This window comes from Crocodylus porosus, unplaced genomic scaffold, assembly GCF_001723895.1.
Source record: "Crocodylus porosus isolate Cpor-Errol unplaced genomic scaffold, CroPor_comp1, whole genome shotgun sequence".
Taxonomy (NCBI): Eukaryota; Metazoa; Chordata; order Crocodylia; family Crocodylidae; genus Crocodylus; species Crocodylus porosus.
This window is the reverse complement of record NW_017728950.1, coordinates 46,953,823-46,972,609: the sequence shown is the minus strand read 5'-3', so window position 1 is coordinate 46,972,609 and position 18,787 is coordinate 46,953,823. Positions and strand designations below refer to the sequence as shown.

Genomic DNA, 18,787 nt, shown 5'->3' with positions numbered 1-18,787 from the left:
CAGGAATAACGGTCACAAGCTGGCAGAGGGTAGGTTTAGGTTAGACATCAGGAGGCGCTACTTCACAGTCAGGGCGGCTAGGGCCTGGAACCAACTTCCAAAGGATGTGGTGCAGGCTCCTACCCTGGGGGTTTTTAAGAGGAGGTTAGATGAACACCTTGCTGGGGTCGTCTGACCCCAGTACTCTTTCCTGCCATGGCGGGGGGTCAGACTAGATGATCTGTTCAGGTCCCTTCCGACCCTAGAAACTATGAAACTATGAAAACTGAAATCTGTAGTTCTGCCAGTAAAGACTGTATTTTCTGTCATTGCTCGTGCACTTAAGGTTTGTATCCAGTGGAAGTTACCCAGCTAGATTTGTGCAAAGCAGTGTTTAAGCTGGCATGGAAGTTTGAATCTGCCAGCCCTCCACTCCCTACAAAGATTTGGTATACTTCAGCTTTTTTAGTCTTTCCTTAATTCAACCTGAAGCAGTGAAAACTAGTGGCATAAGCATTTATGCTTCCCATTCCCAGTCCTAGCAGCTGTTCTGTGGTGAAAAACTCCCTGAGGCCTGATCCCAGTTTTCAAGCTCCAGAGGGAGCTTAAGCCACTCAGAATTTTGTAGGAGCAGACATGTTTACAGTAACACCAAAAGATCCCAAACTCTTTCAGCCACATTCTGCTTTTAGAAAAGCCTATGGAAAAACAGCTGGAGTCATTGAGAGCCCTGGATACACTGAAGGGAGAATTGAGCTGTAAATTATCTCATTGGACAGACGGACGGTGTTCTGATGGTTTAATTTTTCATATATGGTAGCTATAATGGAATAAATATTAGATCAAGTTAATTTTGATTTGAATGCTGTTCTAAAAAAGGTCAGTTAAAGTACAGGGGTATTATCCTTCCCATTATCCAAAATGAATTTACATTACATTAAACAATGTGATTAAAATGAAACTGTCATTTTTGGCAGAATGGCTATAGCTTCTCATTGAAAATATCTCTTCCACTTGGAACTTCAAGGGTAAATAGGTCTTACCTGGGGGTGAAATACTTGAGATGGGCCAGCTTTTAATCTCCAGCTGGAAAACTTCTTTCAGATGCTTTCTTGATCTCCTTAATATTGAATGTGTGGTGCCCCTAAGTGTTCCCTCTGAACTATGATTTATATATTGGATTTGGAAGAACATTTACAAATGTTTTCTTTTATAAGTGCATGTAGTATTGCTGTGATGTGAATGTCTGATTTAGATAAATGACTAATTTAATGGTTTGTTTGCTTTAAAACACAAATGGAACTTTCCATGAACTTCAGAACAGGGTAGGCATAGTTAATAATTCCTTGTTGGGTTTTTAACTTTTTCCTGCCATTTCCCAGCCTTACACAATGCAATCTGCCCTGGAACCTGAGAAGGTAGAATGACTAGTCTAGTTTCATTGCCTAGAGTTGGGTAAAATACAGAAGGTAAATCAAAAAAGTGAAATTTGTCAAAAACAGTTACATCAGCCATGATTATTTAGGGTGTTTTTACTAAGAGTTAAGGGAATTCCTTTTTAAATTATATCTATCATTCATAATTCATAGATTCATAGACCTCAATAGGGACCTCAATAGATCATCGAGTCCAACCACAGGAAAGAGACAGGAAAGAGTGCTGGGTTCAGATGACCCCAGTCAGATGCCCATCCAACCTCCTCTGGAAGACCCCCAGGGTAGGGAAGAGCACCACTTCCCTTGGAAGCCTATTCCAGATTTTGGCCACTAACTATGAAGAAGTTCCTCCTAATGTCCAGTCTAAATCTGCTCTCTGCTAGCTTATGGCCATTATTTCTTGTGATCCCCAGGGGCGCCTTGGTGAGTAGAGCCTCACCAATTCCTTCTGTGCCCCCATGATGAATTTTTAGGCAGCCACAAAGTTGCCTCTCAACCTTCTCTTGTGGAGGCTGAAGAGGTCCAGGTGCCCTAGTCTCTTCGTAGGGCTTGGCCTGCAAGCCCTCAACCATACGAGTGGCCCTTCTCTGGACCCTCTCCAGGTTATCCACATCCCTCATGAAGTGTGGCGCCCAAAATTGCACGCAGCACTCCAACTGCGGTCTGACCAGCATCTGATAGAGGGAAAGTATCACCTCCTTGGATCTGTTTGTCCTGCATCTGCTGATGCTTGATAAAGTGCAGTTAGGTTTTTGATGACTTCTGTCACACTGACGACTCGTGTTCATCTTGGAGTCCCTGGTCTTTTCTAATCTGCCAGTGTAAAGCACCATGGGTCAGTCTCCAAAATGAGTGGTATTTTGCAGAAGCAGAGACTCTTAATAAATTCAAGTTGTATTGTTTCCACTTCAGTTTGGAGGTAGAACCATAATTATCAGTAGGGATAAGGATAATTGCTACCAAATAAAAGGCAACTCCAGGGCAGGAAACTGGTATCATGTTGTTCATTAGTGCCAGAACCCACAAACTAGGATATAAAGAAAATATAATGGTTATTTTTATAGTGTTGGAAACCTCAGATGAAAGATTTGTTTAGGCACTTTGCCTACTTTTCAAGATTAGAACTTGCACTTTCATGGTACTAATCTGGATTTTTTTTTCCAGTCATCCTGCAAGCTTGTCTTCCCTATTACCAGTATTTACAGTTCATTGTATATAACCTGGAAGATCTTGGAGCTTATGAAAGAGAGGTCTACAGTGTCTGATTGGCTGTCTTCCATTAAATCACTGCTACCTAGTACTACTCAAGTCCCCACTCATGCATTTCTTCTACTGGCTTATCTCTTGGTTCAAGAAAATGGAGACAGTCTTCATGCAGTACTGAGTGCCACTACAGAAATAGCCAAAACAGATTACTCTCAGGTAAAAACTTCCTACTAATGGATTACTTTTACTTATTTGTTTACATTGTATAGGTGATGTGGTGAAATCTGTGCTTAAGAAAAAAAATCCCTGGTCTTTTCTATTTATTGTTGGTCTTGCTGGAAATTTTTGATGCCTGTTTTGTGAATTGAGAATTAAAATTTACTACTGTAAATTATATCACTGTATCTATGGAATATCACTTGTTATTGGGAGGAGGAATATCTTTCACAGCGCAGAATGAAATAAAATGTAAGATTGAGGGGTGGAGGTGCTTTTTGTTTGTTTACCTCGAAAGTAGTACTCTAAGAATGATTTGTGCTCTTCTCATTTTGCTGGCTGCTCAGTGGCTGCCATCTTGAACGTGCCTTTCTGAAGTATCAAATCGCTGAATCTAAAAAAACTTTTAAGTTTGCTCCGGTGTGACTCAGTTAAACTGTACATTTACAGTTTCAAACCTAAAAGTGGTATGGCAGAATGGAGGATCGCTCCTTTGCTTTTTGCTGCTCTGATTTTTAGAGCATAAAATGGGAGGTCTGTGTTTCTAATTCTGGTTCTGATATAGACTTGCTGTGTGACCTTTAAGCTAAGTACAGACATTTGGGGGCATTAGGGGGCAGTTAAGTGGATTCAAAATGGCTGCCCAACACCAGGTAGGTTAGTGAGGGGAGTTGGGGGTCCAACAGGCTGGAAGGGATTGGGGATCAGCTGGGGGGTGGGGGGCAGGTGCTACTCATGGATGGGGTGGAAGGGCGGGCAAGTTCCACAGGTCAGGTAGGAGGGCAGGCATGATCTGTGGGTAGGATGGGGTGGTCTTCCCTCCAGTAAACCTACACCCCCATCCCTTCTACCGCTCTGCCCACTGGGACTGACTTGCTTGGCTCTGGCAGCAGCGAACACTGATAGAAGTGGCTACACCTGGAGTGACTTCTGGGATGGGGGTTGAGAGGGTTGGGTGGTTGGAGAGGGGGGGCAAAAAAAATAGCTTGGTGTAAGTGGGGGTGTGAAAAGAGCAGCCCTAGGGCTAGGGCCAGGGGCTGGGTTTTCCAAGCCCCGGGGCTGCGCAGGGAAAGTGTACAGAAGTTTCATGCACTGGTTTGATATAAATCAAATGAGTTTGATACTGTGTAGATCCAGGTTTATCTTAAACTGGGTTCTGCAATTTTTAGATTGGTTTATGTGCATGGAACTTCTGTACAGTTACAGGTTTAGACTGACTGCTGGTCACTGAGACTGGGTCTGTAAGGGTAAGGTTGGTTCTAGGATGAGCTAAGTTTAAATCAGGTAGCCATTTTCAACCGATTTAACCTCCCCATATGTGTGTACTTAGAATTGGTGAACAGGCCTTACTGTTCAGTCTTTTAAATGGGGTTAATGCCTTTGTGATGGAGCACAGTTGGGGTGCTCACCACGTCAAGGGCTGCAGCAGACTGGGACTAAGCCAGCAGACATGGGAGCCAAGTGAAGTCCCTGAATGTAATTTTTGAGGGGGAAGGTGTATGGCAGAGCACCTTTGGTGTCTGCTACCAACAGGTGCAGCCCCAGCTCTGAGTGGCCATTTTAAGATTCAGGCCAGCAAAGCTGGAGGAAGCAGTCTGCTGCCTGGCACCGAGGAAACAACATCTCCCAGTGGAGCTGCTGCTCCGGTAACACTAGAGGTAAGGGCAAGAGCTTATGGGAGTGACTAGGAGGCTCTTGGTCCTGGGCATGACTTGAAATACTACCCTGCCAGGGAAGGGTGGCCTAGTGGGGCTCCTAGTGGTGAGGGAGCCACCAGGAAATGCCAGGCCAGTTACCTCCCTGGTGAAAGATGAGGAGGGGTGCCTTAACTGCAGCCCCCACCTTCAGGCCCCGGTGCGAGAGGGGTGGTATGAATGTGGCTTGTAACACATGTTCCCAGATTTACCCAACGCTTTGGGGTGTGCTCATTTATTATTAATATGTTTCTAGGGTCTTGGTAATTCTATCAGTGTGCTGCTTATGTTACTTGAGTTTCTATATGGAGCTGTATTTCTCCCTTCTGCAAGTCCTCACCCCCAATGGAGGGGTGTTGCAGGACTCAGTTTCAATGGGGCTGGGTTCCTCCAGTCACCAAATCAGTCATACAGACAAACACACACAGGTTAACGTGACCCGCCTGACCCAGCCGAGTTGATCAGCATGGGCAGGCTGACACCCTGATATGCCAAGAATCAGTTCATCAGAGCAACAATACACTGCAGTCAGACACAAGTACACAGGTAAACAGAATACCTTCTGAATCTGGCTGGGTGTCCAGCTGACACCCTCATGGTCCAGCATACAGTTCATTAGGGCACGTCTGAGTCAAACTGGGTCAGGCAGCCTGTACAAGCTGATTTCCTTATGTGTTTCAAGCTCAGCATGTCCCAATCTTTAGCTCTTGATGAGCAGACCCCACAGTATTTTTGGGCTACACAGGGATCTTTAGCTTAGGTAAAAGAAGCATTGCTGCAGAGCACGTGAGGAAGGAGAAGTAGCGAAGGGAAAATATACCCAGTTACCACCAGTTTGACTATAAAAGTTATTTATTACTAAGTATATGAAATATATAACGGTACTAGTAGTAATAGACATGCAAAGGAAAAACAAACACAAACAATTACAGTATTACCCTGGTTTCACTGAGTATTTTGGGAAACTTAACTCAGGCTTAACTAATACAGTTCAGGAATTTATGCCCAGAGAGAGAAAAGAGAGAGAGAGCTGGGATCTCACCAGTCCAAGGCACTCGGGTTGCAAAGCTGACAGGTTTGACATTCTCAGCACGATCCTTGAAGGGAGACTATCTGTTTTGTCCAGCCTCTTGAGAATAAAGCGAGTGGTGTGAGAGGGACTTCTCTTCTTGAAGCACATACACGCATATTGCTGCTTTTTACAAATTTTTATACCCTCAGTTCAGCTTCTTCCAGGCATTCTCAATAGTGTAAATAATTGTCTTTTCTATTGATAAGGGGTTATCTGGTTTGGAACATCTCAAGAAACTGATTGATAACCAGGAAACACATAAGGTTAAGGAGTAACCAGACACTTAGGAGCCAGCTTGAAATTCCTATGGATAGCAGATATAGTGATGGGATATCTCCTGGTTTCTTCAGAAACAATAGACAGCTTGCAGCATCAGGATTTTGGATTTTTACTTGTGGACAAGCCTCAGCTTAGTGTGACTTTTTCCATATCTTACTATAGTCTTTTAACAGACTTAAGGCAATTATTGGAGTGTTCATAACCTTTGGGAGGGGAGGACTTCCACCAGTCGTCCCGGGAAAAGTACGGCAACACTTATGGTCAGGGCTCCAATGGGCTGGACGCTGTGATGAACTCTTTACCATTGTTCAAATGTTGCCCATACCCCCTCTGGCTCAGTGTCTTGCCTTAGCATTCCCTAACCCAGCAACTGAGTTTTAGTCAATCGAGTTTAAATAGGCCTCCCATAGTGGAACCAGGGAATGTACAGCCCAAGATGCCTAGTAAACTTTACTTTTGCTTAGAGAGGTGTGTGTGTGTGTGGCGGGGGGAAGTCCTTTGTAAATCCAGATTAGAACTGGTCTGATAAATGCTGAGCTGGGTGTGTGTAAATGTGGCTTGATTAGCATTTGGAGCACAGATTCCCCATCATGTAGTGCTCCCCTGCTTCTCGAATCCCAGAATTCGCTGTGGTCTCTGCTTCAGGCTTTCTGTTCTCCATCTCCCATGTAAATGAGTTGTCATCTGGTTCCATCTCGGATGCAAATGAGACCTAGGGCAGTTGTTTCACTCTTGTCACCCTTATCTGGAGGGTTTTAGGTACGTCTCCCGCTGCATCTTAATCAGTTTTTGTTGGGGGGGAGGGATTCTTTATGAGTTAGGCAGTCTGCCTCCTGTTCCCCAAGAACATGGAGCTGAGAGGTAACACACAGCAGTGCGAGAGAGACACAACTGTGTTCCTTGATCCGGCGGCGACTGAACAGCAGGTCATCTGCAAGGCTTGGGATGCAGTACAGGGGTGGTTGGAGCTGCATACATAGGCCCAGGAGAACTAGGCATACAAAGGGCAGCCTCCCACTTAATTAAGACCCTAATTTTTTAACAACGAGGCATGGCAAGCGATAGAGTAGGGTGGCATGCCCAGAGGCAGGTGGGAGACTAGCACTGTGGCCTGTCGGGGAGTTCCCAGGTTGCCACAGTCTTACAGGGTATTTTTGAGGATTAAATAGTAAAATATTGAGGCCTTCAATAGAAGCTGCTGTTGAGATATTATGTAGTACTAAATGCTTTGACTATATTTCTCTTGGAATCTTTGGGGGAGTACATTCAATAAATTAATATGGTAGTCTTTGAAACTATTCATTCCAAAAACAGCTTTTCCAGATTCTTAGAGGTTTATACTTTAGCTGTTAGAAAAAACAATGCAATTTAGATTTACTTTAGTTCTGGTTGTGCACAGTTAGAAAAATGACTTTTATTTGTATTCTTGCCTAATAAATACGACTATCACAAGTCAAAAAATTTAGGTGAAGATTGAAAAAACATTTCTTGCTTCTGGTGACCTCATAAATCATTCTACCTGTAAACTTGTGGTTATCAGGATGGCCTCAGAATCCCTTGATGTCTGTAGACTTGCATCTCAAAATTATCTAAATAGTCTTTACTATCTTTGTGTGCTTCACTCCTCCTAAATTCAATCCAGACTTATAGAATACGTATTTACATAGCAGTGTAAGTGAAAACACAAAGAAAGATACCAGGTTGCTTAGTTTAGAAATCATGATGCTTGGTTGTCTTTTTTGTGAAGTAGGGTAAGGCCTGTGGCATTAAACAAAGACATTCCAAATTTTTTTGAGGAGGAGGGTCATGGGGGGTGGTGGAAATTTCCAAATCCATGTTTTTATTTTGGGAGGAAAGAGTTATTATGAATTTGAGATGTTTCATAAAGAGGTTTGTTTCGAATAGTAGTTTTTATACCTCGTTGGAACAGAAGGGGGCTTGTGTAGTATAGGCTCAGTCCTGCTATATGCTAAGCTTTATAGTTGTGCTCCAGTTAAGTGCTTAGGATGTGCTTACAGTTGAGCTTGTGCTTAAGAGCTTTGGCAGATTGCAGACAGTACTCTCCAAGAGAACTATGCTGTATAGGCAGAGAAACTTGAAAGTGGATTATAGGATTCTTTCTGCTATTGAACGCCTACTGTTTACCTTCCTCTTTTTTTTTAAGGCTCTTTGAGCTTGTATGTTGTTTTTTTTGGAGGGGGGGGCAGGTTTCTTGTACATATGTGGTAGCTTTGTGTATGTGTTAATTTGGAGAGGACAAGAAATTTCTGTTGAATTTTTTTTTTTTGGCTTGGATTTTTGTTAGTTTGTTGCTTTCTTTTCTTTTTTTCGTCATGTTTCTATTTTTATTTTGTTTATAAAGCCTTTTTCTTTACTGGTTGAAATTAAAAACAGTTTTCTTTTAATTTTTATCACTTCTGAAATTTTCATTTTCTAAGTATTGTCTTTAAAGGTTTCTAATTTTTTGTATCACATTTAGACATTCTAAGTATTTTTTGAAAGATTTAAAGCCACTTAACCCTCAGACTGTTCTACAGGTCATACAGAAATATCAGTCTTAATCCTCTTAAGACGTATAATGTCAAATTTTAAAATTCAGTCTGGAAAATATTTTGGACTCCTGCACTTGAGCTACTTGTTAAGTCTACAACCATTATGTGGACATGGAAGAATTTACAGAATGTGTTAATTTTCATGAGCTGTAAGATCACTGCTGTGGAAAAAAAGGATATAATGTATTATTTATGTCTAAGTTAGACCAACAAAAAGCCCTGGGATACATTGTTCTGTACTGTAGCCTAGTTTCTAGGAATTGGATAACCCCCTGAAGACATACTTTGCTTATTGTGTTTCTCAACAAGAGGAAACCCTCACAAACAGTAGTATGAAAAAAGATCTCTGTGCATACAGTGAGGATGGCTCTCTGCAGCGTCTGTACTCATTGTGTTGTTTATGTCTCAAAGTCAACAATGGATATAGCGCTTCACTAAGAGACATGACAATAAAGAGACGAATTGCAAACGAGAGCTGAGGGATATAGCTACCTCAGTCTGTCTGTAGCCCATCTCTTGTGCCTGTCAACCCTCCCCCAAAAGTAGAGTGGAAAAGGGTTATCTGTTAATTCACTCTTATAATGTTTCCATGCATTTGTGGGAATTAAACAAAGAGTTGCTGTCCTTTGTTCATGTTTTTGTCATTTGAAGTTGTGCTTCATGCTGTATACAAAATTTATATAACTAGCATGGTGCTAATTTGGGAGGGGGGAAGGTATTGTTTTGATCTGGTGAGTGTAGAGGTGGTCATGCATTCAAGGTAAAACTTTGCGCACAATCTGGACAGTCCTTGATGTTTGCAGAATTCTTAGAATAAACAGTATAGTGTTGCAAGCTTTTGAGTGTTTTGAATAGAGCAGGCTCCCTTTGGACAGGGATTTGGCTTATTGATGATTGCTTTTTGTTATTTGAGTACTTTCAATAAATTTATTGTCAAACAGAAAATAAAACACAGGTTTCTGGGGGAAGGAGGAGGTTTACATTTTAAGATTCTCATTCTAACTTCCAGCAGCCATGTAGTTCCATTATCTTTATAGTTAATCATCTAAGAGAGGCATACAATACAAAGCACTCTTCTTTTCCCCCAGCTGTTTTTCTCCCTTCCTTGCTACATCCATTTTGTTCATATTTTTCTATTTTCTTATGGCAGTTGTGATTCCTTTGCACACCAGTGGCTCCCTCCTGTTTTAACTCAAGTTCAAAGTTCTTCTCCATTGTATCCTTTCACTGCTGTTTACTTTTAGAGAGCAAACAAAGCAAAGATAAAAAGGGAAGTAAGAGCCTCACAATAGTGTTCTCAGACAGGAGGGAACTGTTTCAGACTTCTCTGGCAATAAGGCATATTGGAAATTGTCTCTGCTACCTCATAGTTTGTGATTCATACCTCTTCTGCCTACATGTTCTAACCCCATTTCAGCATAAAATACCCTATTTTATTTAATTACTGCTAATTCTCCTACATTATATAATGTCTGATTTTAAAGACCCTGGATATATAGTAGAACATAAAACAATTGTTGGGAATTCAACTACTAGACTTATGTTTCTGATTCATTGTTTGAAAGAGTTCAACATCAGAAATGTAAAGCAATACTTATTAGACCTCCCAAAATGCTGCTGCTGCTGGTGTACAGCTTAACATAGCAATCTATAAAGGTCTTCTTGAAGAGGTTTTTACTGTGTTTGATTCTGACCAGATAAGTGCATACTGTTCTGAAAGAAATGAGAATCTGTGCATGTGCATGTATGGTGTTTTTGCCAAACCTTTCTTCTTCTGATGGCTTTATCTAAAATGTGGATAAAAATGTATGTAGCAAGAAAATAAGAAAACTCAAAGATGTGGACTGTGGTGTGTGCAGTGGTACTGCAGTGTGCTGTAAATGATTTGTGTAGTTAAACTCCTGGGCTAAGTACAGACAGTCAAAAAGCCTAAGCCTTTTAGTCTAAGATTCAGAAATTAAACTGAGAAACAGCTGGACAGACATTTACTTTTAATTCAGAAAATGGAGCCACTGTATACAGTGGCTAAGGCCAGAAGCCCAGGGGCTCTAGAGCTTACCTCTCTGGCATGTAGCAAGCATGAGCTGTGTGTTTGCTTCCTCTTCCTGCTGCCCGCAAGGTCTCTGGGATTTGCAGTCCAAAATTGCAGCAGCAGAGCTCTGCAGGGTTGCTCATCACTTCTTCTTCCTGCTTCCAGGTGCCTCTGGGATTTATAGTCCACAGTCACAGCCAGCAGGAAGTTTAGCAGGGCAGGACATCTCTGTACTTGGGTGAAGAGGGTTTAATCCTCCTCCCTGGCCCAGACCTCAGCTGGGGTTTGCCTGGGGGGACAGTCCTTCTCCTCTCCCACCCCTTCTCTGCTGGAGCAAACAGTATAGCCCAGCCCAGGGCTGGGAAGCATACAGTAGGACTGTGATTTAACTTGAACCAGGAAGGGGTCTGGCACAGAAGTCTCATAAACCCATTTGACCCAAGTCAGTCTGATGCTACATTCAGCCAGGTTTATCTTAAAACAGTTTCAGCCATTTTGAAACTGGTTTATGTGCACTGAACTTCTGTTCTTTTACAGGTTTAAATCAGTTTCTGATGACTTAAACTGGATTATGTGTACTTCTGTCTCTAGTCCTGGTCATTCATAGATTCACAGAAGTTAGGGGCTGGAAGGGGCCTCAGAGATCAAGTCCAGCCACCCTGCTCAAAGCAGGAAAGACTGCTGAGGTCAGATGACCCCAGTGAGGTGCTATGCTAAGCTTTATAGTTGAGCTCCAATTAAGTGCTTAGTATGTGCTTACAGTTGAGCTTGTGCTTAAGAGCACAGCTGAGCTTGTGCTTAAGAGCTTTGGCAGATTGCATACAGTACTCTCCAAGGGAACTGTGCTGTATAGGCAGAGAAAGTTGAAAGTGGATTATAGGATTCTGTTCTATTCGTTGAAGATCCTGGATGGGAGACATGGGTGCCGAGAACTCCTCGGCAGGTGCGGAGAATTCTTGACTCTCTCACGTGGACTCCTTGGCTCCTTGGCCCCCAGGGCCATGTCTTTCCTTTTAAGGGCCATGCACCTGTGGCCCTTACCAATGCCTGGAGGTCATGTCAGGCAGCTGACCCACAACAGGAGACTGCCTATCCCTGCCAAGGAAGGCTATGCCACTCTCCCACAATGGGACCTGGGCCAGGAGTGGTGCCATGGGGAGCAGAAGAACTCCCCTCAGGCCTCCCGACTGGTGGGTGAACAAACTGGGGCCACCAGGCTGTGCTGCTAGGAGCTGCCCCAGTGACTGCCTGGCCTGGCAGGTCAGTAGGCCATGCTCTCCCCTGCTTTTCTGAGTGTTCCTACACCCCTTCAGGACTTTCCTAGAACCTCTTGCAAAGCACCTTTTTGGATTGATAAAATTGGTATTTGTTAGGTCTGTGTGAAATTTCAAAGCTGTTTCGATGCATTTCGAGCTTGAACCAGCGAAATCAAAACGAAAGAAAAGGCTTCGAAACAAAATGACGGCACTCAAAACATTTTGAAAGCTTCGAAATGTTTTGAGTTTTGAAGTGACCTTGTGGTGGGAGTCAGGGGAGAGCCAGGGCTGCACTCCAAGCGGCTCTGTGAGCCCCTTGGAGCTCAGCCTGGCAGCGGGAGGTGGTGGGAGAGCCAGTGGTGGAGCCACTCGGAGTGCAGCCCTGACCAGTGGCTGTCCCCCTGCTTCCCGCCACCAGGCTCGACTCCATGAGGCTGCAGAACCTCCCACCACTGGGCTGTGCTTGCTGGGGCTGCACTCCAAGCAGCTCTGCCACTGGCTCTCCCGCTGCTGGACTGAGCTCTGTGGAGCTACTTGGAGTGCAGCCCTGGCAAGCAAAGGGTGGCGGCCGTGCAGCCCCACAGAGCTGAGCCTGATGGTGGGAGGGGGGAGGGCCACTGGCCAGGGCTGCGCTTAGAGCCAAGGCTATGCTCTGGGTGGCCCTGCCACTGACTCTCCCACCACCTCTTGCCACCGGGCTGAGCTCTGTGGGGCTGGCAGAGCTGCTCAGAGTGCAGCCCTGGCTCTCCCCTGCCTCCTACCGTTGGGCTGAGTTCCATGGGTTGCCCTGGCTCTCCCCCACCTCCAGCCACTGGGCTGAGCTCCAAGTGGCTCTGCCAGCCCCACGAAGCTGAGCCTGGTGGTGGGAGGTGAGGGAGAGCCACTGGCCAGGGCTGTGCTCAGAGCCAGGTCTGTGCTCTGAGTGGCTTCACCACTGGCTCTCTGCTGCCTCCTGCAGCCAGGCTCAGCTCCATGGGGCCGTGGAGCCTCCAGCCACTGGGCTGCGCTTGGCAGGTCTGTGCTCGGAGCCAGGGTTCCGCTCCATCAGCTCTGCCAGCCCCACGGAGCTCAGCCGGCGGCGGGATGTGGCAGGAGATCCAGTGGCGGATCCGCTTGGACCGCAGCCCTGTCTCCAATTGCAGCCGTGGCCAGTGGCTGTCTCCCACCTCTTCTTGCCAGGCTCAGCTCCGTGGGGCTATGGAGCTGGGCTGTGTTTGCCAGAGCTGCGCTCCAAGTGGCTCCACCACTGGCTCTTCCGCTGTTGGGCTGAGCTTCGTGAGGCTGGTGGAACCACTCAGAGTGCAGCCCGGTAATGGGAGGCAGGGAGAGCCAGGGGTGCGCTCCGAGCAGCTTCACCAGCCCCACAGAGCTCAGCCTGCCCGCCTAGCACTGCTGGACTCCTCCTGGGGGTGTGGGCCCTCTGATCTGTAGGAGGCTGCTGCTGCCGCAGTCTTCCTGACGCTGGGTGTGGGCTGCGCCCATCGCTGGTCTGAGGCGGCGGCAGCCTCCTGTCATCCTGTGCACAGATCCGGAGGACCACACCCCTGGGAGGAGTCTGGCACAGCCGTCCTGTGGGTGCAGGCCCCCAGATCTGCATGCAGGGTCACAGGAGGCTCCTGCTGCTGCCTGGGGCCGGCGGTAGCAACAGTCTTTCCCGTGTTGGGCACGAGCTGTGCCCAGTGCTGGTCCCAGGTGGCAGCGGCAGCCCCCTGTTATCCCGCGTGCAGATCCGGGGGCCTGCACCCCCAAGAGGAGTCTAGCACAACCCCACAGCCCTCCCAGTGGTGCGGGCCCCTAGCTTTGCATGCGGGATGACAAGAGGCTGCCGCTGCCGGGAAGTGACTTGAGTTTTGCTTTTAGCAGTTTGAGTTCCAGTTTACCAGAAACCCCTGCACCTACCTCCTTGAAACTTGGCAGGCTTCATGCCCTCAGAAGGGGCTACCATCCCTGCAATTTTCATCCAAATTAGGCAAGGAATTACAGTTTATAGGCATTTTCATGATTCTCCACTATAGCCTATGGGCAAAATGTCAAAACAGCAAAACATTTTAAACGGATCAGAACAGTGCTTCAAAATGAAACAAAACACTGTCCCTTCGAAATGGCAAAACAGAAGTCGAAAAGAAAAGGTGCTGTTTCGCATAGCCCTTGTGTTATATAACATGATTCATTGTTGTGTTCGTTATCAGCAACAGGGCTACATTTTTTTTTATCAAAGAGTCTTCCCTTTAAATCGAAGAACAGAGATTAATAATAGGTTCTGAGCGGGGTTTAAAATATGGAATGGGGTAATCACTAAAAGATTTTTAGGGCTGAGGAAGGACTCTGACTTATGTTGTTAATAATGCTTTTATGCTTGTGAATCTAACCATGTTCTTCTGCAACTGATGCCTCCATGGACCAAACGCAAAAGTCCTTGACTGCTGCAAACGTTTTTACTTAAGCCCTGCAATAGAACTTCTTGACATAATTACTGGATCTAGGCAACATATAAAAACTAAACCCAGAGCTTTGTCTTCAAGAAGCATGTACATGTTTTTGAAATGGGTTATGTTAGGAACAGCTCAAGTGTACTGGCAAATATTTGGATACTTAAAATACCATGGAAACTGTAAATAAATTGAGGGGACTTCCATTGGGGGAAAAATGAAAGTGCAAAGTGCAGAAACTTATGTGGGCAATGGCTGTGGGTTCCCAGATCCTACATAGTGATCTTCAGTCACTGCTGGATAAATTTGCAAGGCATTGTATCTGGGGGTGTTTCCTGCTACAATTGCATGATTTATTTTAGTGCATGAGAGAAGGTAATGCAAATGACTTTCACTTGTTTGGCTTAGCTGAATTGGCAACAGTTATCTGGTTAATGGAAATCTATTTCTAAAGAAAATCATGGGTCTATAATATACCTTGAATAGAATATGAACCATAAATACATTGGAGGGATAGGGTAAGCGGAGCTAACTAAACTGTTAGAGATGTGTCTGACGGTGGGAAGTAAATCAAGGGTGAAACTGAGTTGATTTGAATCATTGTCCTCTACATAATCATTAGCCCTGTTTGTTTGTTTTTTTTAATTAATATATTAATTTTAAGAATTTGGGTCTCATGCTAATATTATATACTTTCACTGACTGGTACAACATGTGTGGACTAAGAGAAGTTAAAATCCCAGACACATGACATATCAGCAACTTAGATGCAGTCTAAATTCTATGTGTGGTAAATTATAAGACCATTTCAGAATTTAAAATAGTGAGTGTTAATGCCTCGCTACTTACACATGTTTAAAAAGCTTTCTTTCTTTCCCCTCCCCTTTCCCCCCAAATGTGATAAAAATATCAATTTAAAAGAGAACTAATTTCCAGGACTGTAGCAATGCAGTACCTACCTGGTATGAGCTGAGCTGATGATATATGGAGACATTCTGCTCTTAGTTACATTAGTATGAATCTAAAATAATCCTGACTTGATAGTAAAATGCAGAAAGAAATTAAATGTGTAAATCTGGTCAGTTACACAAGATTTCATTTAGGTGTAACTGAGAAGAACTGGACCCAGAATGTCAGTCTTTTAGCATAAAGTGCTTTGTTTTGTCATGTGTGATATTTACCTTTAAATACTGGCTCTTATAAACTAATGTGTTATACAAAAGGTTGTCTAAAACATCACCAGTTTATTAAACCTGGTGGCATCTCTACCTTGTACTCTGTTTGTGTCCAGAGTGATGAATTTTAAAATCTGATAAACTTTTTTCCCCCAAATAACCAGCAGCAGGCATGCAACCTGAAACTCAAACTATATATTTTTTTTATCCTTTAATTGGGTCACATTTGGCTTTTTAGCTAGGACTGTACACAGTGATATTTTTTGTTTTATAACATTGGTAATTTGAAAATGTTTTTGTCAAGAATGTGAAGTATCTTATTCCAGGTATCTTCTTAGTGATACCACATAATAAAGCAATTGTTTAAATAGCAATGCAGTTGTCATTCTTGTAGGTAATCTTCCAAAAATTGGAACAAGTAGAATACTGTGTTTAAATTTTCTGAGGGCATATCCCCTCTCAGTCTCTAGATTAGTACTGCTGAGAAGACTTCAATATGCTTCACAGAGGGTGGCATAATAATACCACCTTAAACCTTTATATAGCTCTTTTAATCTCAAAATATCCCAAAGCCTTTTACAGAATCAGAGGTAGCTGATGTATGTAAATCAGGCATTTACCCTATCTGAAATTATGCCAGACTAAAGGGGCTGGACCACAGAATCAGGCTCTGCCTGTCTGTAGCCCTGGAATTTCCCTTCCACTTTAAAACAGATGATGGAAGCCAGTTAGATGTCTGCTACATAGTACAAGGATGTTACACTGCAATGTGCATTTGGAAGCAGTAGCATAACTTGGAGGGTGGAGGAGCACCCTCTTCCTGTCCTGGCTGCTATATCAGCAACTACTGGAATAAGCTGACTATGCCTTGGAAGCAGCAGTCAAGGCCTTTTTTTTGATTTTCCCAGAGCTTGTAAGACTCCCCACCTCCAAGGTGCTGTTGGTACCCCCTCCTGTGCAGCACTCAGCAGCACTCTCCCCCCGGTCCAGTTACAAACCTTGCTAGTTATGCTTTTGTGTGGTAGGACATTTTACTTGGGAGAAATATCCCAGGCTTTTCCTGAAAACCATGAGTAAGACTTTTGTTTTTAAAGGACTCATCTGAAACTTTCCTACAAACTGAACTGTGGGGAAGGAACTCTTTTTTTTGTTTTTTGGCTGACAACGGTGAAGGAGCAAGTCAACTTGGTTGACATTTGAAACAGGTAGAGTTCATATTTGAGAAGTTAGGTGTTTATCACAGAGCCAGCTCCTCCATTATAATTGTTTTGTGTTTGCATAAAATGTTTCCTGCGCTGCATTGTCTTGCAGAAGGCCATCTGATACCCAAAGCTGTGACATTACTACATTTTCATTCCATTCAGTAAGTCATCTCCTCCTACATCCCAATTTAATATGTTTTGTATCCCTAAATAAGATCTGGACTTTCTACTATCCTGCTTGGCTGTATTTATTCTGTGCATGCCATCTCTTAAGAGGGGTCCTTCTACTCCCATTCCCATTTTCCTTGTTGCATAAGAAATTTTTTCCACTAGGTTCTTTTCATCTCTCCATTTTGCTTGCTCTTCCCCATTCTTTTCCACTCCTGAGAAGTAGCTGGTGGCTTCCCTGTCCCTCTTGTCCATTGTGAGTCTCTAAATATGGGATTTTCATGTGTTAAAGTTGATAAGCAATGCTTGAAGGGAAGAAGAAATAACTTACCTTGGAATTAGACGTTTTAATAGAGAATGTTTTCTGGACCATCTAGATGAGTGAAACAGCAGGTACACAGCACAATTTTGCATTATGGTAACTTAGAATATCTGTAGAGAAACTGTGTAATATTGAGGGGGTAACTATTACGTTTGATAAAGTATCACATTTACTTGATTCTAAGATGGGGATTCCTCCCCCCCCCCCCAATTTAACATTGTCTTGAAATCAAGTATGAGATGATGGAAGGGCTGTGCCTCTTGCAGGCCTCCCTGCAGTCACTCCCTCCCTTCCTCCTCACTCCCCCTGTTGCTGCTTACCCACACTCCATCACTGGCAGGGTCTGTACCCGCTCCATCCTGGAGCATAGAGCACATGATTGCCCTGGCCCCAGTCCTGGCCCAGAGCTGTTCCATCATTGCTCCCAGGCTGTGCTGGAGCAGGAGCAGGAGCAGGAGCAAGGATGAGTGTGGAACATGGGAAAGCAGGGTGGTGGGGAGGGAAGGGAGGGAGGTGGTGGCAGTAGATTCCAAAGCTGGGGGTGGGGGTGGGGAAGATGGAGGAGGGAGGCACTGGGGAGGCAGGCAGCAATAGGGGCAAGTGTGTGGGGGGGTGCATAGACACTAGGGAGCAAGATGGGGGCAAGGTTTAGGAGTCAAGCTGCTTGATCCCCCAGCCACAACTTTTATTCAACCCCAGTTGGGGGGGGGTGTAAATTTAAGACCCCTCCAATAATTACATTCTGTACATGGAAAATTGTAACAAATGTATAAATTTTCCATGTATAGAATCTAATTATTGGGAGGTCTTCTTGGAATCAGGTAAATACTGTATATGATATAGTACAACAGGTAATATCAGCAAAATGATATACAGCATTCAGCACTTTTATTTTAGGGATAGCTTATTAAAAAAACAACAACCTCTCCCCCCAAAGCAACCAAACCCATGATAAAAGCACAGAAGTAGTTTTTCTGAATACTTTTCCTTTATTTCTCAGGACCTTTTGAAAGATGTGGTGGAAGGTGGCATGTAATATGTTAATAGAAATGTCATTCTAAGAGAGGTATGCCAGAAAGTCTCAAGTTCTGAGCCATGTAGACATGTCCTATGGGTTCCTATTTAAAATCTCTGGGTGAATCTCTTGTGAATCTCATAGGTGTTTCTACATCTAAAAGTGCTAATATTGCAAGGCACTCTGTGGCACCCTTAAAATAATCTCACATCACCCAAATTGAGAAACACCACCTTAGACCAGAGTTTGTGGAAATGCCCTGATGTTCTGGTGGCATAGGGAAAAAGCTGACCTGCTTTAAGAAAAGATTTGTGAAATTCTATACATTTTAGCAATTGAAATAATACCGCAGCTCTGATGACATTCCATTTTTTGTGATGCTAACAGTTGTTCTGGAGTCCTGTGGATATTCAGTTGCAAAGGTAGAAATGCTTGCAATGTGGATTTAGTTCTGAGTGGGAGAATGATGTCTTGCAAGATGAGAGGCTCAGAAAGAGGCAGTCAGTGAGTAGAACTATTGTGTTATTACTTGAATTTAGCCTTTTAGACTTCACATCTTTTCCTTTGCTTTTGCATTTCTTACAACTCTACCTCATGAGAGTAGCTGGGGTTTAGAAACAGACACTTAAATCCTGAAACGTCCTTTTCGCACAAAAGCCATAGGTTCTATAATAAATTAATGGGATATTGCAGAAGGCTTGTTGCAATAGCTGGTCATGTGCACAATGCCCTTCTGTCTTTTTTTTTTTTTTTT

The 18,787-nt window shown here is 43.9% G+C and overlaps 1 protein-coding gene across 4 annotated transcripts in view; it reads left to right on the top strand.

Annotated features, from left to right (window-relative positions):
* Positions 1-18,787, top strand: part of FOCAD (focadhesin) — a 256,908-nt gene that overhangs the window by 86,943 nt on the left and 151,178 nt on the right. For all 4 annotated transcript variants that reach the window (XM_019554782.1, XM_019554785.1, XM_019554783.1 and 1 more), the window contains exon 11: positions 2,580-2,837. In XM_019554782.1, coding sequence (XP_019410327.1) covers positions 2,580-2,837 — 258 coding nt within the window. The remainder of the gene's footprint in view (positions 1-2,579; positions 2,838-18,787) is intronic.